Raw genomic sequence first — 17951 nt, 5'->3', positions numbered from 1 at the left:
CAACTCTTTACAGAAGTCCTAAATCTCAATTAAAAGCCACACAACCTGCGCCTTCATCCCATCCCTCTCAAAGTAAGTTGATTGCAGAAAAGAAAGTAGAAAAATTAGAAAGTAAGAGTATAAAAAAGACGCAAATTGCAAATGTTAGTACCATTCAAGATAAAAAATCTAAAACACATAAATTCACAAAAATAGTCAAACAAGAAGTCCAAACTGCTCAAGTAGAAGATTCAAAACTTCCCATTTTTGATTTTGACTGTAAACAAGAAATATTTCAAGCTGTAGACGAAGTTGAAAGACTTAGTGCAAAATCTCATTCTTCATTACAAAGTACATCCTTGGAAATAACTTCTGAAGCTCACACTTCAGAGGAAACTTCTGATAATGTAAAACGAGCAGCATCTGCACCCTCAGCGGTTACTTACGGTGATCATGAGAGATCGATGAGTGCTCAAGGAAGACGGAGAAGTGGTGCAGACTTTACATCAAAATCTAAAAGAAGGCATTCTAGCTTAGAAAGAAGGCAAGGACCTGTCTCACTTCCTTCCAGCCCCAGTAGAATGAGATCTAAAGTGCAGTCAGGTAGTGTACAAATGCTTACATCCGAAGTTTTTACGAGGACTGTAGATTCTTCAGGTGGTATTGAAATTGTTTTCAAACAACCAGAATCCCTTAGAAAATTAATTAAATATGAAAATGAGCTTTCACTTGTTGACACTACAGATTCCTCATTATCAGACTCTGTAGCACTTCCATTATCATCATCTGAACATGATATTAGTTTAGATTCGAGACATCGACTGACTGGATCCCCTGTTTCGCCTAAATTCATCAAGAGAACACAAGACAATATGAGCCCCAAACTAAGATCAGGTTCTGAGGTTGAAAGCTCAAGCAGCGATGTCGACTACTCTCTAATTAAACATAAGTCTAGTCCAACTATGCTAGAAAGATGTGGAAAAGGTCCAAGGAGGGTATCAGAGGAGAGACTGTCACCAATCCTTGATGTGATGTCTATCAGGCCTTCTTCAAGGCAGAGGATGCCTTCAGAAGGAACCGAAGAAGATATCTCTTTTGAAGCAGGTAATCCAACCCCTTTGGACCAGTCACCTCAGGAAGCAACTGTTAACAGCATGCCGCTTCTATTGGAGGTATTAAAATATCCACATCAAACTTAGAAATCAACTGCATATATTGCATTTAGAAAACACTTTTTCAGATATATCAATTTCCTGTAGATGCATGTGGTAGCGAACTTAAAATCAATATTTTACATGCAAATATGCAATTTGTGTCAATTGTTTCTACTGCAATTATTGTATGTAAAATTTAACTAAATACTTTTTCATATAAAACAAAACGTACTACTATTGATGAGTAGTACATTATATTTTGTATTGCATAAAAAAAATTTTTTGTTATTAAGTTTCGGTTGCAATAGACATCACAGGAACACTAGAAATAGATTTTACCACCAGATTATTTAAAAATTATAACTATTAGCTTAATTCATACATATGTGAAACCCTTAAGTTATAATAAAATCAAATAATGGTTCATCAAGGTTTTTAAAAAAATTCTAATTTTTTATAATTATGTTCAAATTTAGCAATTTGTAATAACCAAAATAACTAATTATTTTATCATTGGCCAGTAAAAAGGGATGTAAATAAATAAAACAATTTCTTTATAGATTTTTTTTTTTTTTTTTTTTTTTTTAAGGCGTATCAAACAACAAAATGTCGAAATCTATACCTGAGATAAATGTAACATCATATGACTCCAACTCAGTAAATAATGATCCTTTATCTGATGTTCCGTCAGAAGGTGCCACTGACTGTGAATTTATTGACAGCTTTTTACAGAAAAAGAAAGATCAAGTTTATATGACAGATCTAGATTTGTCGAGTGATGAAGAAAACTCGACACAAGATTATCCAAAAGATGTTATAAATTCAATATTAGACATTGGCATGAATAGTGAGGAAGTATTGAATTCCGAAATGCCGAATAAGTCTCAAAGATCTGTGACATGTTCATTAGAAAGATTCAAGCCTCATGTTAAATATGATTTTAAGTATAGTAATGATGGAACAGACATCGAAGGCCATCTGATGTCAGAAGATGATGTTGAAGATGCACAACTCTTGAACGAATCAAATGAATACTATTGCTCTGATGACAACGCTTATGACATTTCAGTGTCAGAAAGAACTATTTCCCCGACAAAATATTCCCCTGTTGTGACTCCTGAGCCAAAGAACTATCAAACTGATAAAAATAAACACTCTGTCAATAAGCTGAAAGTCAATGGATTTGATGTAGACTACAAAACAGATACTGAAATATTATCTGATATTGAAAAAAATACAAATCGGTTCAAAAAATTTGGACATAATAAATTCTTAAATAGATCTTCTACTGACAGTGATGATTCAGATTCAATTTATAATCAAGCCAGATACAAATGGTCTTATAAAAAATTAAAAGACTTAGAACCATCACATAAAAACATTAAATCGCCGACGAATGTAAAAACAAAACAAGTCTTGGCTATCAAACCTCAGTCACAGCAAGAAGCCCCGACTGATACTGAATTTCTTGAAAGTGACTGTTCAAATTTTCCAAGCAGAAATGACAATCCGAGACAAATTGTAACTCAAAGAAACAAAAATTCCGGTAATTGTAAAAACCTAAGTTATTCTAAACCAAAGCTAAGAGGGCAAGGTGTACAAAACACAGATATTCATAAAAGAACTTGCAACTTTGGTAATAAATTTAAACGAGATGTTTTAAACATCCAAGCTGACACTCATGGCTATGCGACTGACATTGAGGCATTTGAAAGTGACGAAGATAATTTGGAGCAGGAACAGGAGTCCAAAGCAGTCGACTTCTTACCTGTCAGTAAATGCGAACTAGTTCTTAGCAATGAAAACAATAAATGTGGTGTATCTATGATTATGCCGATCAAAGAATCAGATAAATATAAAACACTAATGGTAGAGGAGTATGACTGTGGATACTCTGATGTCGAAGATCTTCCTGGATTTGAATTGGAAGATTATGTGCGATATCCGACTCCAGAGTTACCAAGAACAGAAAGTTCAGTAATAAAAAATCAAGAAAATCTTATTGACAACTCCAAACTTCAGATAAAAAATGAGGCAAAGGATCCACTTACAGACACTGAAGAAATTGATCTATCCAATCCTAAGCGTATGTTTAATATAAAACAAGGAGATAATCAAAATTTAAGTACCAAAATAAGTGACTGTGCAACTGATATTGAAGATTTGAATGAAAATGACATAGAATGTTTAAATAATGCACCTCAAACAATGACAAATCTACCTCCTACCACTGATATAGATGATTTTTCTGGTGACGAAACTGAAGATGATTGTTGGGGCAAACCCAGGTCACCAGAAATTTTGAACAGTAATACTTACGTTATGTCAAAAGAAGGTTTAAACCCGTTTTCAAAAATTGTAGAACAAAGTGTAAACAAAAAAATCCCAAGAGTTGTAGGAATATCGCCAAGTCCAATTCCCCATACCACAGATACTGAAGACATTATCTGCTCCCAAGACGATAATGTTGAGTCATACAATTCATCAGAGGATGAAAAACTAGAGGATCATAATTCAGTTATACACATAAAGCATACCAGAAAATTTGAAATGGAAGGTGAAGAATTGGCTTACATTAAAGGAAACACCTATCCGGAACCTTTAACCGATGTGGAGGAAATTTTAATAGCCGAAATGAAAGGAAATTCAAAATCCAGAACTCACTGCAAAAGATCTAATTTTGACGGATCATCCATTAAAATTTGCTTTACCGGTCCGAAAAGTTGTTCTTCGTATAAATGGAAGCCGAGATGTATGAAGAACCAAGGAAGAGGCGGTAAATTAAACTTTTACTGTGTACATTTGAACCCGTACAGTTGAAAATATTTCTTTTATATCATAATGTTCTAATTTTTTAGTTAGGTACCCAAGAAATTTTGAGTCTTCATACATTAGAATGAATGCAATTGACTTGTGCTTGTAGGTGCATTTTAAAATTACCTTTTTTTTATGCATATCCTTTATCTACCTTTACCTAGCTGCATTGAAGTACTATGAAAGCTTGTACTGTTGTTTATTATTTGTTTAGTCCTAGGAAATAATTGTTTTATTTGTTTTGGACTAATCAAAAGTATTATTTCAGGGGAGCGACACACAACAGAAACGACCAAAGAAGCAATAGATCCCAAAAAAATTCTTAGTAAGTTTTAAAAAATAAACCACAATTAAAAAGACACGCCATAAAAAATTTTATTTAATTTTCACAACTTCACTTATTGAATTACTCTGTCAACTTCATGGATTCTGTATTTTAAACTTATTTCTCACAAATTTTAATTTTCTACAAAATGATTAAAATTAGTTTTTAAGTACAGAATGTTTGAAGTAAATTAATATTTTAAATCTTATAAATGTCAGTATAATGTGGAGAAAAAAATATTTTTAAAATTAAAAGGGACCAATATTTTTTGAAATTTTAAAGCAAAGTTACAAAAGTACTTTTAAAATTACCCTACATTCTGATAAATTTACAGTTATAAATGTGATAAATCACCTATGATTCTTGTATTTTCCCACTGCTTGACAATCATAAGTAAATGTTTAATAAAAATTTAACATTTTTGTTTTAAATGGTTTAAATGATTGTGGGAATAGTAAATTTGCAACAGTAAATGGTAAAACGTTGGTTTTAAATAAGTGTAAGCCAGGAATCATGTGCATGAATATTTTTCTTGCTTCTAATCTACTTCATTAGCAGAACTTTTTTTGCTTGTTTAAATTTCCCAATTTTTTCATCAGAGATTTTAATTACTTTATTTAATTAAATGTGAACATTTTTCTATTTCTATTCATTTTCTCACTGCTTTTCATTTCATAGCTACTTCGTTTCATCGTTTGAATATTTTATACAATTGATGTCAGTTTGTATTCAATATTCTTTTCCATTTTCGTCACAATTTTCTTTTAAGTTCTGTGTTTTGTAGTTACTTTTTTTTTCATGCATTATCACTCAACTAAGTTGTTTTTTTCTATTTGTTAATCCACTCATAGTGCAAAACAAAATGCCTCAAAACAGACCACAAATAATTTAACAGATTATCTATTAAAATAAATGTGAGAAGAAAGAGGTTGTTTACTTGTGTGTATAACATGGATTTATGTATGATGTGTTGTTTCATCTTCTAGGTATTAAATTAATATTTGCTATTATATCTAACTTTTCAAGCACTGATTGCTTAAATGTGATTTATTTAAAAAAATGATTTAATGTGTAATACCTAGATTTTATATTCTTAACTGTTTTTTTCTGACTTTGAATCCCTATGTGAATGGCAAGTTAATTGTCTTTTAAAAACAAAATCTTCTATGCTCAAAATGTATACGAGATAAACTAAAAAATATATATATTAAACATGATATTTTGCATGACATTTTTTAGAGTTTCATTTTCAAAGTAGTTATAATAAAATGTGTGTAATAGTGACATCCCTTGCCTACTTCTTAGCTTTTGATAATATGCTATTTTTAACCCATTTCTTTTATTTATGTTTATTGATGTTATTCCTGGTTTATAATATATTTAAAATTAGTTTAAAATTTTAGGTAAGTTAAAATAATCAGGTTATAGAAAGTATCATTGTTGACAAAGACTTATGATAAAATCATATTCTTGTTGCTGGCAATCCTTTGAATATGAACTTTCAATAATAACTTTGTTTATTGATTAGATTAAATCTATCATTTATATCTTTTTCATAAAGATATATCATTGTTATTTCTTTTTAAGATATGGCTAGGAATCCGGATGAAATAATTAGTTGTCCCAAAGCGAGTTGTCAAAGTTCTTATGACAACCTTAATGGTATTTTATATACCGAACTTCAAGAAGAGTCAGTTTACCCACCGCAACTTGGTTATTCAGAGATCGAGAATGAATTAATCTTTCAAAACGAAGGTTCAGCAGAGTCGACGATTAGCCTGGCTTTTGACACAGGGACGGAAAGTTTCAGCGAACTTTTATTTTCGTTATCTGACTCGGAGACGGAATCTCCGGACGACTCCGTTTCTACAATTAAAGGCACCGAGACTTGTGGTATACTTTATAAAATGAGTGAGCAAATTGACAAAGTCCCGTTAATGCTTCATAAGCAGAAAAGCAATGACAGTGCCGATTCGATAGATTCTGACTTTTGTTTGAAATTGAGTTCAATCGACAGCCTTCAAAATTATCTCACAGCGAATGATCCATCTACAGACCAGGTAAAATCAGATACATCGCCAACTTACTCTTTTGAAAATTTGGAATTGAAAAAGTTAGAAGAGACAATTGATCATATGTTGAATGACATAAAAGTAGAAGAAGAATTGTTTTACACAAACTTTCCTCACTTGAGGAATCCAGAAGTCCAATCCATGGAGATTGAAGGTATAAAAGAAGTAAATGATTCAGAGGATGCAGTAGACTCTTTGAATGCGATTGAAAACCAAATTTCCAAACTTTTAAATGATGTCAATTCAGATCGGCAAAACCATCAATTGGTCAATGACTCACAGCAAGAAACAGATTTGGAAAATAAATGTTGGAATATGATAACCGCAAGGATTGGCAATGAGAGTCCAGTTACTGGTTTACATACTGTACAATTTAGAGAATCCAGTTGCACACCTTCTCCGGTCGAATCGTATAGTACAAGTGAAGATGAATATGAAGTTGAGAAACCTAAAGTTCAATTAGAAGTAGGACACAAAAGTGGAGGAGCAATAAGCATTCTGGTCAAAAGCAACCCTCTTGTGGTGAAAAAGAAGTCAAACATGTCATCTCAAAAGTTCAACCGATCGTTGCCAAGTCTACACCCATCTATACTGAGCCTGCCCTTAAGGGAACACAAATCAGTTGACAGTGTTTTTTCATGTGATAGCACGCCATTGGACTATAAGACAACCAGTATTGAATACATTGTACCATATCCTGGAATGGAGTTAGAAAGCTCTGGATATTGTTATTGGTCAATGCCAAATGAGCCAGAAGTTAGTGTGTATGGTAAGAAATATAAAAGTCACTGCATGGGTTTTTGTTTGTAAGTTTCTTTTTAGAGATAGAATTTTCTGTTAAAATACTAACTCAGTTTTAACACTAAAACTTTTAAAAAGCCACAGCAACAAGAATATGTTTGTCATATGCATTAAAAAAAATATGTGTTAAAAGGAAGTTGTACTCATTTTTAATATGATTGATATTCTTCAGCAATTAAAATTGCGATATTTGCCACAAATTTTGTATTTCCATCATTATTGCAGGGGAAGGAATCGAAGAAAAGACAATTTCAAAAGAAATCAAACAAGAAATTCTAACGAAAGATGCAGAAGATAAGAAAGAAACAAAACAGGATTCAGCTACAGATGTTTCAAAACACTTGACGGAAAAATTGCTTGCTTCTGAAAGACCAAAAGATGAAACTGTCAAAGAGGAAGTTGAAGAAAAATTTAAAAAAGATGCAAACTTTACTGATATGAGTGATCAAGATCTACTGATTGATGAGGGTGTTTCTGAAGATGTTGAAATTTCATTTAGTGTTGAGGAAGATGGTACAAGTGAAAAGTATGAATACAGTGATGACGACACTTCACCAACAAAACCGTATATTACAACTCCCACCCAAACCAGAAGGAATACAGGCATCGGTGGATCACAGCGTTTATCACAAGGAGAAAGACCTACTGTTAGAGTTGTCACTGATTTTTTGGTAGACGCGTATGAAAGTGACGAAGAAGAAAACTACATGGTGACAGAACCATACGAAAGACCACAGGAAGCAAAACGAAACATAAAAATCCGTTTCAGCCCTGATTTGTATGACGATGATGAAAAAAAACCTTCTATAGAAGAAGTTAAAGAAGCGGACAAATGTGAAGCAAGCAGAAATGTAGAAAAAGTAGAAAAGTGTTTTGAAAGGATGGCTTCTAAGACAAAAGAAGCTGATCCGAAAGAAAGCGTACACACCGAAGGAGAATTTGAGAAAATGGTTTCACAGTTGTCGTTAGAGGAAGTAGACCAAGCACTTCATCAATGGGAAGCAGGCGGACTGACACCTTCAGACATTGATTCTAAAGAAATTACTGTTAGTTCTGAAGAAATATCCCCATCTCAACAAGGTATTAAAGGTTTTATAAAAAAATAATTAGTTTATAATTTTTTTTATTGGTCAACATGAAAATATTAGTATTAATTTGATTTGCGAAATAAATAAAACAAATACTAGCCATTAAGTGAAGTGCTTGAAATTTGTTAGTGGTAATAGCAAAGTTATTTATTCATACGATGACTGTCAAATACTATTGATATTTTAAAAATTTATATTGTGTTGATTAGGCTTTTGTGACATCTTTAAACCAAATCTTTCAAGCATTCTCCCAACCACTCTTTTTATGGGGCCACCCATAACTCTAAGAAACTGCACCCTAGACCCAAATGCGAATTCAAATAATCCAATGAACTTTGCCCAAGCTAAATGTTCAAAACTCCAAATTATTCAAAGTTCAGATGAGAATAATTCACTTGAAGGTAATTCAAACGGGAAGAAAGCATTAACATTTACTGTTACTAATTAATATCAGTGTCAATCTAGAAATTAGGGGTAGGTCCTCTTGTTGAATAGATATCTACCATAGCATGTTTAATTTTGAAGTTAACTTGATAATAATAATGGTACTTTGAAAGTAAAATTTTGTTTAAAATAATTAAATTTTTCATTGGCTTTTATGCTTTTTAGTAACCTAATATAACAAGCTAATAATTTCACTAATAATTGACTAACTTATATTTGTTGTGTTTGTGTTTGCACTTGCGTATTTTTAGAAAGCAGCCATACACCGGAGAGAGAAGAGTCGGGAGAAATACCACCAATTCCTTCACCCCGAGTTCCTGTCAAACCCCAAGATTTTTCCACAACTCCAAAAAGCCCTAGCATAGAACTGAGTGAAAATGAAACGTATACAACAAAGAAAATGTTCTGGGAGCAAATATCTAGCGGCAGTACAGAAACTATGCCAGAAAAGGAAACACCACCTGTACCCAAACCTAGAAAAAGCTTAACGTCTAGCACAGTTTCATCAGATGTAATGAAAAGTGTTCAATCAAGCTATTCAGATGCTTCCGGAAAACTAGAAGCTTCAGATATAGATGAAGATAGTTTAAACGTCCAAAGTACCACAACTACTGAAAAAGTAGTTGCTGGATTTACTAAGGAACCCTCGCTAAGTCTGGAAGGTGATAATTCTGAAATAGAGTACATTAAAGCTCATGAATTAGAGGAATTAAGTTATGATAATGATGCGTTCAATTTGTGTGAAACTGATGAAGTTCAAGCTTTGCCAAAACACAGAAAACCAATTTATGAGAGATCAGTCTCTTTACCTTGTGATAGCTCAATAGAAAATAGCAACGTACGAGCAAAGAAACGGGTTTTTGAAGCACAAATCAAGAAGGAAATGGTGGTAGAACAATTAATGGCACAATTAGAAGAAGAATCATCCCCTGAACACAAATCCATTGAACAAAAAACAAAACCACCAACTCCAAATGCACAAGCTATGGTATCTCGACAGATTCATAGTGATATATTTAGCAATGAACTTGAAGAACAAATTGAATTTCACATACCAGAAAATAAAGAAATTGTAGAAAAGGTTGTTTCCAGCTCAATACAGAAAGTAGATGAAATGCATGATTCAAAAACCGAAATTAGTGCAATAGTAAAAGAACACAAAGAATCTTATGATTCTACTTTAAGTACAAATGTGCAAGAAGCCTTGCAATATAAAGCTGATGCTATTTCTAAGCCTTCAGATTCACTTGAAGTCCATGTTGATAAAAGTGAATTGGAAGACAGTGAAAAAGAAAAAGAAATAGACGAAGAGATAAAAACGATGAAAGGGCTGAAAGAGGCAGGAGTGCCGATGCCATCTGTGTCTGATAAAGAAAAATTTGGCTCACTCACTTCCAGCCAGGGAGAAAGTGAAGACACATTTTCTGAATCAGACGTGACACCAGAAGATGCGAGGTTCAAAGAAAATCAGGAAATTACTGATTGGGCATTGTCTGAAAAGAATGGAAAATTAAACTTAGATGCGGAAGACACAATAAAACAAAGGATTGTTTACACCCCTGAAGAACATATTCCGGACACAGTTTGGGAAGTTCCTGTTCAAGAAGAAGTGGAGGCAATGGAAGAAGAAACAGTTCAATTCCCAACTTCTGAAAGCAAAAGTGTGACTATTTCCAGCATTAAAGAAGTTGTGATGAGTGAATCTGAGGCTCGTAAAATAGCGGAAAATGTTGTAGATGAAATTGAATCCAAATTATTACATTGTGAAGGGGTCACAAAAACAATAAATGTTGAAGACGATTTCGAAATGGTAGAAAAACACTCAGAGATCAGGAGTTCTATAGACTTAAGTGAACCACTTTCAAGAAAAAGTGATCAGATTATGAAGTTGATGAGAACCGATACCACAACTTCCAGTATGGAGATAACTGATGAAGATTTAAGAAGTAGTGGGGTTGAAACAGACAACTCACCATTAGAGAGCCAAGCTGGGCGGTTAGAACCGCTGGATGAAGGAAATGACAGCAGTGATGATGTAGATAATCAAGAATTAGATCAAGAACCATTTGGAAAAGAAGTAGTTGAAAAGACACTTGCAGAAGTGAAACAGTCATTAGAAGCCGTCAAAGAGGAATTGATCGAGGAAAAGAAAAAGAAAAAAGACAGCATTACAAAAGAATCTCCTTCAGAATTTGAATTTAAATCTGTTTCACTGGAAAACACGTTTAATGAAACTATCCAGGAATGTCATCATGAAGAAATGTCATCCGTACAAACATACAAGCAATCATTTGAAACTCAAATAATTAATGAATCATTAATCAAAGACCTAGAATCTAGAACAGAAAAGGAATCTGAATCAACTAAAGATTTAGTGAAAGATAAAGAACAAGAATTCCTCTCCAAATCAGAGGAAGTAGCAGTTGAAAAGACAACACAGAAAACTTTACAAGAGGTTCAAAGCAATGTAGAGATGAAAGTTGAAGAAAGCGTAGTTACAGAAACTACAGAAAAATTATTACGAGATAATACAAAAATTAAGTTTACAGCAGATACTTTAGATTCGTCAGATTCTCCTGTTTCAGAAACAAAGCCAGAAGATCGAAGATCGCCTGTTCAAGATGAAGGTGGCTCTACCTCCTCATCATCAGAACAAAAATTTGGCTCTGATGGAGCTGAGATAGGTAGTTCATTTGTAACAAGAAAACACAAAAAAACACACGTTACTGTAAAACAAGATCAGAAATCTGATTGTGAACTTTATTCAAGTTCTGGTGAAAGTCATTATCAATCTTTTGAACAAACATCAGACAGCATAAAAACGCCTGGTAGTCGCCCACTGTCATCTGATATAGAGGGTTTGGTAGCAAATATGAGTGGTGCGACAGGTTCATCTGAATACGAGTCAGCAATATCCCATGAGATTTCTGGTCATTCTACAACAATAACTTCAAAAGAATATCACACTGCTGTCAGTTCTCTTAGTTCAAGAGATTCCATGAAATCACTCGACTCAGAAAGTTCAGGTAATTTAGCTAGTGTAGAAGTTTCAAGTGAAGCTTCAGAAACATTAGTACCATCGGCGATGGAACTTGAAAAAGATACAGATGGTGAAAGTGTTATGGCGAAAAGTGGTAAACAGTCTCATAAAGTCGAAGAACAAATAAAGATGCAAAGTTTTTCTGAATCAATTGAACAATCAGTTAGCTTTGATATATCAACAGAAGATTTATCTGAGGAAGAGGTGCCTGTTCTTGACCAAGAGTCATCAGCACGCATGAAAAGGTCACATGAAATGACATTCCAACCAGAACCAAGACCGATCATTGCAGAAACCGACATCAATAAAAGTCTTGAAGACAAATTTATGGCAAGTATTGAAGATGTCAGTAGCTTGGTAAGCAGTTTAGACACTACTGCATTAAACACAGTCGTGGAACTGTCAAAAACAGAATCTGCAAGAATGGATGGCTCAGGTACATCTGAACAATTAAGTTTAACTGTATCAGCTACCTCTGAGGCGTTCAGTATTTCAGATTCTAAAGAACAAGAAGAAGTGGATACTGTTGTGAGTAAAGTGGAATCAGTTTCTACCCAGTCTCCTTCCTTAAGGTCATCCGATCTGCTCGAATCTGTTACAATTACTACTTCTTCCGTTGTAGAACAAGGAGTACAAAGTGTTTGTACTCAAGTGACTTCAAAAACTACATCCCACAGCAATGGGCCTACACAAGTGGATTATGTTCCTGAATATGATGAAGGAGAACCTGAAGTGAAAAAAAGAGGTCATCGAAGGAATGGAAGCACAAGTTTTCGTCCATCAATGATACCTGTTTTTCACACCAGGCAAGTAGAAAAAAAGAAATCAGAAGATATTGCAGAAGATACTGCTGAAAGTGATAAATACAGTGAATCTTTGACTTTAAAAGAAGGCGCTCAAGAAGAAAAGAAGGATATTGATGAAGCAGAACGCCTAGAAGAAGAGTTTTACCAAACGGAAGCCGACCAAGGTTTACATCGAGATATAAGAGAAGGCAGAGTTGTTTTGGAAGACACTTACGTTCATGACGATATAAAAAGTTATGACTATGATATAAGCGCTTCTGTAAGCAAATCAAGACTTCCTTCAGCAGCTTTCTCAGACGATCATGCAGATTCAGAATTGGCAGAATTATTAAAACAATGCTCAACAGATATTATTACAGAAGATCCAATAGAAAGACCCAAAACACCTGAACCAATTGAAGAATGTGAAATCAAAGATGATACACCAGAATTCTCATCAGAAGCACAAGCCAGCGTGACAGAATTAGAAATGGAATACTCTGGTGCTTTCAGTAGAACAAGTGAATATGAAGCCCACATTAGTCCCATCCGAGAAAAAGGGATGATGCCATATGAATCTTTGGAACAAGTCGAGCATGAACAAGAATTAACAGAAGCTGAAGCTGCTTTCCACAGTGGACTACCCGATACCTCTTTGCCCAAAACTATTTTCGAAAAATCAATAGTTGAAAAACACGAACTTGAAACCCAAGAACTAAGCTTAAAAGAGGAACCAACTGATACAAAGTTGAGATCTTCTCCTGTACCTGGAATTACAATAACACAGCATGTAAGTCAAACGTTGAAAGATAGTTTTGATAATTTGGAAGGGCCTGTAACACCCTTACCTTCTAGTGCAATACCAGATAAAGAAAAGCAAGAAGTAAGTAGTGAGAAGTGTTTTACTTTTACAGAAGATAAATATCAAGAATTATTAGCAGATGAACCATTTCCATCAGAAGACACTAGTGCTGATTTGAGACAAGAATCAAAAGATGAATCTATGACTGATTCTCCAACTAGTGATTCTTTTGAAATTTTAGAAAAACCGGACATAGCAGATGAGTTTGTAATAATAGAAGAAGTTGCTAAAGAAGCCGAAGAACAAGACACAGAAGGAAAAGGGATATTAATTTCACAGGCAAGGCCAATTTCAAGGCCGTATAAACAGCCAGAAGAAGATGAAATTTTAGTTTCTCCACCGACTACCACGACAAAGCTCACTAAATTGAAGTATTACAGCGGTGGAAATGAAGAAGATATATTATTTGATTTTGATTCTGGAAGCCCTTCAAAGAAAGAAGTTTCAGAAGAGAAAGTTGAAGCATCATCAACTGAAAGTTCACCACCAGTGGCAGGAGAGCAAGATTTTAAACCCGAAGTCGAAGCTGGGAAAAAATGGATGGAAATGCAATTTCAAGGTGAGCCTGTAGCACCTATCTATGGCTATGACATAGAATTTGAAAGAGGACCTCTAGAAGATATCAAAGAGGAAGATATCAACGATTTAGAGAGCAGTAGTAAAATTGGAAGTATGGGAAGTCAAGTTAGTCATTCCATCGGAAGTTTTGGAAGTGTGAAAGCATCTTTAAGTAGCACTCCTGATTATGATGTTTTAGCAGGTCGCAAATTTTTTACACGGTCAGGTGAGCATGATGATGTCTCAATGAGTTCATTACAAGAATTTGAAAGATTAGAAAATCTTATAGCATTAGAATCGACTAAACACAGATCCCTTGGCTCACAGGATTCACTTACAAGTTCAAGCAATAGTAGAAAACACGGCAGAAGTGCAGGAGATGATATATCCCTTGCATCACTAAAAGAATTTGAAGGCCTAGAAAGCGCTTGCATCGCTGCAGAACATATTGAAAAAAAAGCAAAAGCCGAAGAAGAATCACTCCTATCGGAAATAGAAGAGGGGCATGAGAGTCAAACTTCAGAATCAGAAAGTTGCACAACTGTCTCTGCAGGTGGTATCAACAGGGCAGAATCGGATGAAGATGATTACGAAAGGCGAATGTTTGAAATTGATGAAATCATCAGGCAGGCACAAACAAATGTAGAACAGTTCATGGGCCAACAGAAAGATTTTACCGAGAGTGGGATAAAATGTGAGACATTGGGAAGAGCCGATTCAATAGAAGAAATATCTAAAGTACCAGAATTGGACCTAGATCAACCAGTTAGTTACAGTAGTGGTAAAAGCTATATACAGCACTGGGAAGACCTAGGTGAAGATCTTCTAACAAGTACAGATTCACTGGAAGTTAAAACACAAATATCAAAAACGAGTATCGCTGATCCATTTACAACTAGTACAGATTCCTTAGAATTAAAAATTTCACATGATGTAATGTCTATAAGCACTGACTCGATAGAAGCATCACAAAAAGACAAGAAAAAAGATATAATGACTGATTCTATTGAAATGGGAGATAAACGTGCTAATGTAACATCCACTGATTCGCTAGAAGGCAAAGTTACTCAAGCCAGTTCAATTGATGAAGATGAGCAACAAGGAGCAGGAGCAGATCAAAGCAGCTCCAGTGGCAAAGAAGGAGATTTAAGTTCTGGAAAAGAAGACAGTGTTGAAGGAGCAGTTGGCATGACGACTAATAGGATGCCACCTCCTAGAGCAGAATTTCTACTCGGAAGCACTGATTCTCTTGAACCAACTAGTTCTACAGCAACTCATGCCACTTATCATTATGAAACCGATTCCGTAATGTCTTCTAGCTTTACATCAGGAGATTCAACCACAATGGTTGATGACAACGAAGAAGATGCTGCACGGGCCAGCTATTGGTTCGACGAAGGAAAACCGTACGTCACAGAAGTAATTGAGCCCATTATAGGAGATGACGAATTTCCACAGATGATACATAGGACAGTCGAAATGCCTCCTGAAATCTGCAAGATAACATTTAAAGGAGAAGACGCCGAAAAGGGATTACGAGAATACATTGAAAAGTTCGATCCTGGTGAAGATGTTACAGAAACTCGAGAAGTCGATAAAGACGGTAATGTACATATAAAAAGGATTATTCAAAAAAGGGTAGTGATACGCCCTGAAGAATTAGGTGGGGATACGACCAATCTCACAGGATCAGATTTGCAAAAATATTTGCAATCATTAACTGATGCTCAAATTGGTTCTACCTCTCCTTTACTCGAAACTTTCCAAATTTCCTCCCCAATCGAGTCTCAGACTAGTATTACAACTATACAACGGACCACTACCTCTTCTCAAGTCAAAGGTAGTTTTTTCTTACTAACTACTAACTTATTCCCATAGTAGTCATACTTTTTTTTTATTTATTAACAACAATAACAAAAAATTTATTGGTAAACTGATGTTATATAAGAAATTATGTTTGTAGGAGAAACAGTAAAATGTGATCAGCAGCCTAAAGAAACGGAGATCCCTCACCGAGGTTAACATTTTTAGTTATAGTAAATGCCTTGTGCATGAAATATCCTGAATGTAGGCTAAAATAAAAAGAAATTTATCAAGACAAAAACATGACTAAGTGCATGCTTTAAAAATGACTAACTCAATTTAAAAAAAGCTTTCCTTGATTTCATTAATTAAATAACTAATTACTTGGTGCTTTGCTATAACATAGCACCAAGAAACTGTTAACAGTAATTTTCTACCCTTTCAAAACGAAAATCAACTATTTGTTTTACTTTAAAATAATTAAGAGCTGTGGCTATTTTCAATTTTGTCTCAACCCCTATCCTAAAAATCAAGTAGTCTGAACTAATCATAGGCTTTTGAAACACTGGATCTATCCATCATTTGAAAATATTAAAGAAAACACCATGTTTCATTAGTACCTGTGATAAAATTTTAAATGAAACAAGGATTATGTAGTCAAGCATGTGATGAGTATTAATTAAACACAACCGTACACGGTTGGTAAATTAGGCTTGGTGTGTATGGCTGATCGCGAACACTAAAAATCCAATTGCCCTCGCTTTACGTTTTGTTAAACGTACGAAGGGGAATTGGGTAAATAGCAAGGACTGTACTAATCTTACTACCGCTCAAGTTAGATGACTGTTAATTCAAATATATATGTGCACAGACAAATTGTTCAGTGGGTAAATTGTCCTTCTTCATGATTGTGTCCTTATTTGGCCAGCAAGTTGCTGAAAATTTGACTTTACAACAAATTAACAAATGAAAAGTACATAGTATTAGGTAAACTTAATAATGTGAATATGACCAAAGAATTTCATAAAAGTAATTTACTATTCTTTATAATGATGTTTAATATGTAGTTAGAATTTTGCAAAATAAACACAAAGAAAAATTTATTGCAGGTAACCTAAAAGTTTTTCTGTGTACCTTTATATTGTGCATTGTAAATAGTAGTTGCAAAGTAGTTAAATGTGAGGGTAGTTTTTAAATTTTAGTGCTTAATTGTCCATGTATTTAATATGTACTGTTAACAAATTATGATGTTGGCGTAATGAACTAGAGTATAAATTTGATTAGTACAGACCTTACGAGTAGCTATTGATTAACAGTAAAACAAATGCTTTTGTCTTTATATTGCAATATTTGCTTTTACGATTATGGCAGGCTCACGCCCACCTCTAAAATATGACATTAGTGTCGATGAAGATCCGGAATATGATCCGAGAGAACATGACTGGAGATTTAACCTGCATACACATTTAGGTTAGTTGGCTACTTTAATTAACATTCCCTAAAAAGTTTTCTTTATATTCTGTTTTCTATCCCTAACTCTTCTTTAACTTTTTCGCTTTCGTGTTTATTTAAAAATTTAGACATTTTTATATATATTTTTTACTTTCTAAGATTATAAAACAACACTTTTTCTCTTCCCTAGTGTTCTCCATGATGTTAAGAATATTTGTTATTTTAACTTGTTTTATATTTTTTCTCCAAATTTTAAAAGTATGACTTCTTTTTCTAAAACCGCCTGTCAAATTCAGTTTCTCTTTTTAGGAAATGGTAAAACAATTCATGTTATGATTCTCAGCAGTGGATAATAGTAAATCCTTAGCTGCTGTGAAAGCATGCTCCATTTGAAAAGATTTGGTGTTTAGTGAAAAAAGCATGAATAGATATGTGATATTAACATTAGTTTTGCTCTTGTGTGATTTTGAGGCATTCATTTGCTGAACTGAATTTTAGTTGATTTATAGATTCTGCACCAATAATATGACTAGTTTTTATAAATAAATATCCTTTTGCTATATATATTTTTTTTAGAGGGTGAAGAAGAGACTCAAGGTTTTGCTTCTGGATCTAGCGTTGGAGCTACCAGGTAAATTATTCAAACACAAAATACAGTTTTTGTACATAAGACCTGCAGACTACAGACTTTTAGTTGGTTGCTTATTCAACATTACGACTTTTGTGAGTGCCCATTCCCCGGGTGATTCTATCTGTCAAAACTAAACAGTCCTA

At 34.0% G+C, this 17951-nt stretch overlaps 1 protein-coding gene across 25 annotated transcripts in view; it reads left to right on the top strand.

Annotated features, from left to right (window-relative positions):
- The window catches only part of LOC106663970 (ankyrin-3-like), a 137592-nt gene that overhangs the window by 116504 nt on the left and 3137 nt on the right, over positions 1-17951 (top strand). For 13 of the 25 annotated variants that reach the window (XM_024227413.1, XM_014389234.2, XM_024227417.1 and 10 more), the window contains 7 exons: positions 4216-4272; positions 5860-7113; positions 7371-8225; positions 8929-15762; positions 15886-15939; positions 17097-17195; positions 17754-17808. In XM_024227413.1, the coding sequence (XP_024083181.1) occupies positions 4216-4272; positions 5860-7113; positions 7371-8225; positions 8929-15762; positions 15886-15939; positions 17097-17195; positions 17754-17808 (9208 nt within the window). Of the gene's footprint in view, positions 1-4215; positions 4273-5859; positions 7114-7370; positions 8226-8442; positions 8635-8928; positions 15763-15885; positions 15940-17096; positions 17196-17753; positions 17809-17951 lie in introns of all 25 variants that reach the window. The other 12 variants (XM_024227424.1, XM_024227420.1, XM_024227426.1 and 9 more) reach the window with 12 other exon arrangements.

The sequence above is a fragment of the Cimex lectularius genome, unplaced genomic scaffold (assembly GCF_000648675.2).
Source record: "Cimex lectularius strain Harlan isolate CLEC.00 unplaced genomic scaffold, Clec_2.1 scaffold86, whole genome shotgun sequence".
Lineage (NCBI taxonomy): Eukaryota > Metazoa > Arthropoda > Insecta > Hemiptera > Cimicidae > Cimex > Cimex lectularius.
This window is presented reverse-complemented; position numbering and strand designations above follow the sequence as displayed.